General features: G+C 34.1%; 1 protein-coding gene across 1 annotated transcript; it reads right to left on the bottom strand.

Moving 5' to 3' along the window:
* Positions 1 to 270: 270 nt before the first annotated feature.
* On the bottom strand, positions 271 to 7,404 carry HELRODRAFT_91681 (hypothetical protein; the record flags this gene model as incomplete). The annotated part of the gene is made up of 9 exons (XM_009012536.1): positions 271 to 378; positions 845 to 984; positions 1,266 to 1,363; positions 1,749 to 1,786; positions 2,043 to 2,150; positions 2,274 to 2,330; positions 2,742 to 2,972; positions 5,526 to 5,656; positions 6,969 to 7,404. The coding sequence occupies 9 exons, from the start codon at positions 7,402 to 7,404 to the stop codon at positions 271 to 273; spliced, it is 1,347 nt and encodes a 448-aa protein (XP_009010784.1).
* Positions 7,405 to 9,355: the final 1,951 nt, after the last annotated feature.

Below are 9,355 nucleotides of genomic sequence, written 5' to 3'. Positions count from 1 at the left end.
AGCTTTATTTTATAGTAATAATAATAATAATAATAACAGCCATAATAATAATAATAATACAGATAATAATTATAATAAGAAGAATATTTATGAAAAATATAAGGCATTCTTTAGGCTCAAACAATATGATCAAGCGTAAAACAACTTCAAAATGATATGATGATAAATAACGTTCAAGTCTACATCAGATAAAGTGAGGGAATTCATGACGTAACGGATAAAATTATGGTACAGAGAAATGACGTCACATCGAATATAAATTCGAAATAATCATGAACAGGTGAGCCTGTAGATGTGATGCTGCTTATCGCAATCTCCAACTTCAAAGACGTAAGCTATGCTTAGCAGTATTTCTTGCGTCTCCACTGATGTTATAACCTGGGAGGTGTTTGTTATAGTTAAGAGTCGTCATTCATTTGTTTGTTTGATTGATTGATTGATTGAGTGAATGAATGAATGAATGAATGGAATGAATGAATGAATGAATGAATGAATGAATGAATGAATGAATGAATTAAATTTCAATTAAACGCCTAGGTAGATTTGATGTTGTTGAGGTGTCTCATTAAATAAAAAATACTACTCCTCAATAAGTGAGTATGTCAATTCGTTAAGTTTAGTGTATGCATTGTTACATGCAAATGACACATTGTACATGTAAATACGCCTGTATATGTATTTATACCTGCAACCTTTCATACGATTTACAACGTGTAATCCGTATTAATTAACACCAATGCATGTGGTCCAAATAAAATAAGTTAAACGTTAGTGAAAAAAAATATTGCAGTTTCTCAGAAGGATCTGCGCGATGTATAATCGCGTAATCTCTTCTTATAAGAACCTGCAAAATGGTGAAGTTCTCTAGGACACTGTTCATCATGTGACGCGTTGGAAGCTGGCTGAGTTTGTATATGAAGCTGGTCAGGTAGTCACACATGGGGGATCGTATGAAATTGTATTCGAAGATGCCTTGCTCCCTCTCTTCCAAACATCTGCAGTGCTCTTTCTACAAGTGTGTGTTCGTGTGTGTGTGTGTGTGTGTGTGTGTATGTGCGTATGTTTGTCAGGTGTTTTACAATTGTTTGTTTTTGTTTTAGCACTCGCTTTGTTTATCCGAAGTTGAAAAAGAGCGGACATGTTTGAAGTATTTTTTCTGAATTTTATTACAAGTAGGTTTTCTTCTGAAAATTTGATTACATAAATTTAATGGCACCCACCACATCAACCAGTGCTACACCAACAAACACCACACCAACCAACACCACACCAACAAACCTCAATTTTCTCGACAACCTGCCTTCCAAACGAACAGATCTTCGTGGATGATTGAATCTCAGAGCAAAATGTCCTGCTCACGAATCTAACGGTGTAGATTGATAATTTTGAATTGTTTTTCTTACTTTTAAATTTTGAATTGTTTTTCTTTCTTTTATTTTTGAAAATTTTTTCAAATTATGAAAGCAGCGTCTAGAGATAGTTTTGATAGAAAAACTTACCGGGCTGTAGCAGATATGTGTACAAACCCCTGAATGTACATTGTACATGCATATATTAGCACGTGCACACATCAGCCTACGCCAGAGTTTACGCATACTTTTTCATTCAACCAATTTTTGTATTTATTTCTAGATTCATCAACTACTAAATTTTCATATGTTCACATTCTTTCATTCATACTTCTTTTATTCGCACTCTCACTCATTCACTCAATCATTCAAACGTGCCTGGTTGTAGAGGCGAGGAACAATCCAGAAATGTCATCCAAGTTTAAATTCAAGTTTGCCTGCAAAGGGGAAAAATTTAGAAATGAATTAGGCGGCCTGGTAGTAAAACGGTTAAGGGCGCCTGATCTTACGTTGCAGTTACCGGGTTTGAATGCAAATGAAGTCTTTCTGCCTATCTTATGCAATGTGTGTGTTGTGTGTGTTGTGTCTGTGTGTGTGTGTGGTTTCGTTTTGTGTGTGTGTGTGTAGTTTTGTTTTGTGTGTGTGTAATGTCATTGTGTGTGTCAATTAGTTAAAATGGATGGTGTCACAGACCCAAAATTTAACGAGGTAGAAGGAATTGTTGGGTCCCCTGTCGAACAGATCCTTTAGACCGCCCTTGCTCGATGGGAATTTGTCTTGGATACATCGTATGTCGATCGTCTGCGTTGTTGGTAATAATAATAATAATAATAAAAACAAGAAGAACAAAAAGAACAAGAACAAGATGGAGGAGAAGAAGAAGAAGAAGAAGAAAGAAGAAGAAGAAGAAGAAGCGGATCTTACCTCGAATTCTTGGTCATCGTATGTTGATTGATCGATGCAGAGGAAGTTGTGAGTGGGCTGTTCAAATATTGGAAATAATCATTTCATTATTATTTATTAACTCTCATTATTAATTGTCACTATATTTATTGTTATTAATTAATTAACTATTATTATTATTAATTGTTATTATTATTATTAAACAAGTTTTTAGAAACAAATCTACAATAAAAGCGGCAAAACTTAATTTTAAATCCAAAGTTTGCCAGTTAGAAAACGCGCTAAACTTTGATAATTGAAGAAATTATCTATAATGAACGTTCAAAAGTACCGCATTGGTGATTGAATTTCAAATCAAAAATACAATCAACAATAATTAACAATATGAATAATAAAATTAATAACAACAAAACTTGTTGAAAAATAAAAATTACCTTGTCGGTAGTGTTGTGAAATTCAACGAAGGCTACTAGTTCAATTAATTTCAACTTTTTGGATTCTATGTAACATTTGAAGTCTTCTTCGTGATGTTGTTGTTGATGTTGTCGTTGTTGATGTTGTTGTTGTTGTTGATGTTGTCGTTGTTGATGTTGTTGATGGCGGGGTGATGTTAAATCTTGCGGCAAAAGACAAGTGGTCGGCGTCATTGTATTTCTTTCGTTGAATTTTGTTGATGTCGGCGTTGTTGGGATGTTGTTGTGGCTGTTGATGTTGTTGTGGCTACTGCTGTTGTGGCTGTTGATATTGTGGCTGTTGGTGTTGTGGCTGTGGCTGCTGATGTTGTGGTTATAGAGCGCGGTTGTTGGCGTCATGTGATTGTATGGAGAGTGCATCCTTGAAAATCTATGAAAATGTTATTGTTGCTGATACTGATAGGTGTTGTTTGCATTTGTTAATAAAATTTAAAAATCTGATCCAGTTCAGTTAACCAGAAAAGATTATACTTAAAAGCCTACAAAAACAATAACGCACCATAAACAACAACAACAGAAACAACAACAACAACAACGGAAACAACAACAACGATCAAAAAATCTAAAAATATGATCGGTTCATTTAACATGAAAAAGTTTCATTCAGTTTTATTCATCTACAATAACAAAAACTGAATAAAAGACCTTGGCCAAATTGGAACAGCAAACATTACACAATGTCAGCATTTGTGAAGCGCAGAACATTTTTAGATTCGGGCAAATCACTTATAAAGTCAGTGGACGTGGATTTAATTTCTGATGCTCCTCTAAAGATCATACAATACGTGCAAAAATAGCCAGCGATATGTCGAGCATAGCCAATGGTCAGTATGCCAAACTAGAGACTGCATGTTATATTCAAAAACTTACAAAAACAACGAAGCAACATTTACAACAACAATTACAACAACAACAGCAAGATAAACAACAACAACGTAAACAATAACAACAATAAAAAAAACAATAACAAATAAAACAATAACAACAACAATTACAACAACAACAGCAACATAAACAACAAAAACAACGTAAACAATAACAACAATAATATATACAACAACATCAGCATTAATAATAACAACAGCAACAACATCATGCTTTCAACCTGTCATGTGACGGGGACCAGGGCTGAAAAAAAATAATAAACCTAATTAATATTTTTGATTAAATTATTTGTGTCAAAAATATAATATAGAACAGAGCAACGACAATCACAACAACATCAAATTAGTTACCAGCAACAACAAAATCGTCAACCCCACCAACAGAACAAAAACACCAACAAACAAAACTATAACAAAAACAACAAAAAAACAACAATACAACAACAGCAACAATACAACAACAACAGCAACAACAAACATAGCTGTTGAGATGTGGTGAGTACGTGTGTGCCTGAGGTGGTTTCATCATCATCAACATCATCATGTTGCGTGTCGTTGAAGTGTAGTTGTTGTCGTAGTTGTTGTTGTTGTCGTTGTTTATTATGTTGTTGTTGCTATTGATGTTATAATAAGGAAGGTGAGGAGAAGGGAAGGAGTTGTACATATTGTTGTTGTTGTTATCGCCAATGTTGTTGACGTTGCTATTGGGGTTGTCGTTGTTGCTGTTGTTATAATCGTTTCCATTGCAAAGACCGTTGTCATTGGTAGTGTTGGTGATGTGATCTTTATGAATGTTGTTGTTGTTGCTGCTTTTGTTGTTGTTGTTGTTGTTGTTGAGAAATCTGGCTGGATGGTCAATAGTTGCCGGTGAGAAGGTCGAATCAGGAACGAACTCAGATGACGATGACGATGAAGATGTTGTTTTTGTGCTTCTTACATCTTTGTCGTCACACTGCTTCTCATTCCTTTCACTGATTTTCACTCTTTTGGGATGATAATGATGACTGTAATTATCTTGATTATCATTAACATCATCATCATCATCATCATCGTTCTTGCTGACGTCAATTTCGTTATCGTCATCAGCACCATCATCTTTGTCATCGTCGTCGTCCTCTTCGTCATCTTTTTGTCGCTTTTTACTCATGTTATATTTGTCGTTGTTTTTATTAATGTCACTATAAATGTTGTTGTTGATGTCATTTTTATTATTGTTAATACTATTGTTGTTGTTGTTGTTGTTGCTGTTGTTGCTGTTGTTGCTGTTGTTGTTGTTGCTGTTGTTGTTGTTGTTGTTGTTGTTGTTGTTGTTGTTGTTGTTGTTGTTGTTGTTGTAACTACTAACAAAGTTGTTGTTGCTATCTTTGAAACATTCAATATTATCTTTTAGCGGTGTTGAAAAGTTTGTATGAATATTATTATTATTGTTGTTGTCGTTGTTGTTGTTGTCGTTGTTGTTTTCGTTTTTGTTGAAGTTAAAGAAGTTGTTGTTGAAGAAGTTGCCCTGTCGTTTAATGGGGGACGACGGGGTCAGATTGAAGTAAGGGTGCTCCTTGAAGGCGTGCAACTGTTTGTGTTGTTATTATTATTATTGTTATTATTATTATTATCATCATAATTATTGTTATTGATGTCAGCATTATTATTGTCGATAACATTATTACTGTTTTTTTTGTTATTAATGGATTTTATTCATTAATTTGCAGTATTGACAAGAGCAGAGCCAGCCAGCCATCCAACCAACCAACAAGCCAACCAACCAACCAACAAACCAACTAACAAACCAACTAACCAACCAATCAACCAATCAACCAACCAACTAACAAACCAAATAACCAGCCAACCAACCAACCAGCCAACAAGCCAACCCACCAATCAACCAGCCAGCCAGCCAGCCAGCCGATAAACCAGCCAACCTTATAGGTAGCAGCATTGATGAACTTGATATGCCTCCTTCCAAGGACCTGTATATGGCTGGAGACCTGCTTGCGTGTCCTCGTCTTTCCAGTTCGCAGGCGGATGTAGCGAGCTATCAACTCGTTGCGACCTGAGATTAAAATTATAAAATGAAACAAACAATACAACATTTTATTTGACGCAAAAAAGTTAAAGGTAGAGGCTGTCTATGAGGACTCCCAGACTAACCCATCGGGCAGAACCACCTCAGTGAGAATTTCTCTTAAATATATCAAATAATTATTAACATTTAATATAAATTATCTTGACTACATAAATTATAATCAATAATTGTTTGATGTTAGTATAGTATAGTGCAGGACAGACAGGGCAGATCTAGCGATTGTAAAAAGTTTTTTAATAATAGACTGATAAAGGACCGTATTTGTGTAAAATAGACCAACAATTGAACGTGATAAGATTAAAAAAGTCTTCAGCCACACACTACTACTACCACAACTTGTGGCCAACCACCCCAGTAAAAATTTTTGCCCCCACCGTGAAAATTTTAAACATTTTCTAATTTTTGGCCACACCCCTTTCAAAATTGTCCAGATCGGCAACCGAGAGTACAGACATATATCGCTTGTTCTTAGTCAATAATCCTACACATCAAAGCCAGAGAATCATGTAGATGCTGTTATTGTTTCTTATTCAGCGTCACCACCACCAACTCCAACAACATCATCATCATCATCATCAACGTCAACGTTATCACAAACATCATCATTACTATCACCAGAGCAAAATTGTTGTTGTTATTATTATTATAATTATAATAATTATTATTATTATAATTCTTTTTATTATTATTATTTGAAATATCCTCTTTAGATAATTTTAAAACTTTTGATTTGTCTCTGATTAATTTAATGTGGACTGATGATTTTATCAACAGCCTTATTTATGAAGCAATTTCGTCGTCATATAGTATTTACTGTGATAGAAATGAAAATTGAATGAACCATTTAGGACTAATCTGCTCTCGTGGTACACATTCTTTTTATAGATGATGAGCTACGGTGATTATTTTATAACAGTTTACTATATATACATATATTTTTTTAATTTTGATTATCATTGACAATTATTGTTTCTTTCACTTCATGTATGTTTTTAGGATGAAAATAAAAAGGTGTTCCCATTACATTATTGTTATTATTATTATTAATATTATTATTATTAATATCATTATTATTATTATTATTATTATTATTATTATTATTATTATTACTATGACTAACTATGATGATTATGATTTTATTTAAATTTTATTTAAATTTAATTTTATTTTAATCATGACTATTTCCTTATTAATTAATTAATTAATTAATTATTGACTTTACGCATTTGATGAAAAATAAAAGATCTGTTCCCATTCTTATTTTTATTTTAGTACTTACCGTACATCTTGCCCTCTTCAGATAGAATGATCTTCCTCCTTCCACACGGCGGGTAGATAGCCATGGCCTCAATGAACGCCTGCTCAATATCGGCACTCCATATGCCCTCGGCGTCCAAATTGTTGTTGCTGTTGTCGTTGTTGTTGTTGCTGCTATTGTTGTCGTCGTCGTTGTCGTCAACATTGCTGTCAGATTGAGAAAATTGACTACCGGGAGTGCAGGGTGACGTTAACTCTTTTACTGAGTTGTTGTTGTTGACGTTGTTGATGTAGTTGTTGTGGCTGAGTGGGAAACAATTGTTGACGTTGTTGTTTGGTAGTCTCGCCCAGCCAACGTTGTTGTAAAATTGTTTGATGCTGCTTTCGTTGTTGTTGTTGTTGTTGCTGCTACCGTGAATGCCGTTGCAATGATTGATGTTTGGAGTTAGTATGTTCATGTTGTTGTTGTGGCTGCTATTGTTGTTGTTGTTGCTTGCTGTTGTTGTTGCTGCTGTTAATGTTTTGTTATAGTTGTTGGGGTTTTTTTCTTTATTGGTGATGATCTTCAGATGTCAAAGTTGATGTTAACGTTGATGATGTGGCGGTTGGGCTTTCTTCAAAATCTGTGAAGATATAAATTCATGACTATCACCAGCCTTATAAAACGCTGACCGTATTATTTTTATTAGTAAAAATATGTTACCTCTTTTTGCAATATTTTTTGCATAACAAAGAAGTAGAGTTCACAAAAAGTGATGTTATTGAAAAACATTTGAACGTAAAAATATCGTTGAATTTAAAAAACGCGTTATTAATTTTTGTTTGTCTGTTTGTTCATTCGTCATTGTTTGCCAATTAAGAATTAAAAGTTTAAAGTAAAGTTAAATGAATATTTAAAGTTCGATGCCTTGACTTTACATTGAAATAACACAAAATACAAGCCAAACACATACACACACATCATACACTTACACACACACACACACTCACACACACACACACGTACAAACAGGCGTGAAAACACATACACGCTCACATGTATTTTACACTTACATACAAGCAATATTAATCTATCATCTATTACACAATCGGATTAATCAGATAATTTTCTGTATTATTTATCATAAATTCCACAATTCTACAATATCAACTCACACGCGCGCGCACGCACACAAAAAGGAAAACCGATCATTATATTTAACATTTCTCAGTCTCGCGTAGGATAACCAAAAAATAATTATTGACGATGATACGTAAGCATCTGCATTTCGTTACATCTCGTTATATCTGCCGGTGTCTCGTTTCATTCAAATTCCAATATCGTTTCGTTTCACAATTATAATCAAATGCCGGCATTTACGATGCTTAGAGATGACCAAACTAAACTCTTTCAATTACACATAAACTAACTAGAGCCCCCAAAACTACACAACCGTTGTCAAGCATACAATAACGTGTGAGTTTTTATTACGCTGTTGTTACTTCGTGTTATTGCGCGTGTTATTATGAAAATTGTGTGTTTGTTTTGTTTGTTTGTTTGTTTGTGTGTGTGTGTGTTTGTTTTGTTTGTTTGTGTGTGTATTTATATACTGCAATGAATTTTGATTACGAAATTTAAAATATTCAATGGTGGAGTTCAGTCTGGTGCAACGGTGAAAACATGCCATGCTTTCATTTCATTGTAATTCAACAGGAATTAATATTTCAGAAACCCGTACCTACACATACACACACACACAACACACATACACACACAGACACAACCCACATACATACACACACACACACAACACACACCTAAACACACACCTAAACACACTTAAATACACATACACACACACACACACACACACATACTCATCACACACACACACCAACGTACAAACGCATACACACAACTTAACGAAAAAACACAATACAACTATGAGAACTTTACATAGTAACACGAAAGGGGTATTACATAACAACATCATTACATCAATTAATATGTTAGTATTTATATAATATATGTATACGTGTGTGTACGTACGTGCGTCAGAGAGAGTTTTCTGTATCTGTGTGTGAGTACGTGTGTGTGTGTCTGTGTGTGTGTGTCTGTGTATGTGTGTCTGTGTGTGTGTGTGTGTGTGTGTGTGTGTGTGTGTGTGTGTGTCTGTGTGTGTGTGTCAGTGCGTTCAATCTAGTTTGCTTAGATCCAAAAAATCACAGAGGTTCGATAACTATGATCTTAATTACCTGCTATAATATATTTAATAACAATAATATTAATAATTTTGTTTTTGTATCTTTTAATATATCACCTCATCGTCGTCGTCATCGTCATAATTATATTATTATTATTATTATGTTTGATTAGATATTTATTAATGTCATAATTAACTCGAGCGAGTTTTTAGCGTAAGTTATATG

The sequence above is a fragment of the Helobdella robusta genome (genome assembly GCF_000326865.2).
Source record: "Helobdella robusta unplaced genomic scaffold HELROscaffold_109, whole genome shotgun sequence".
In the NCBI taxonomy this organism is placed as follows: domain Eukaryota; kingdom Metazoa; phylum Annelida; class Clitellata; order Rhynchobdellida; family Glossiphoniidae; genus Helobdella; species Helobdella robusta.
The sequence above is the reverse complement of the archived record's forward strand: the minus strand, read 5'-3'. Positions and strand labels throughout refer to the sequence as shown.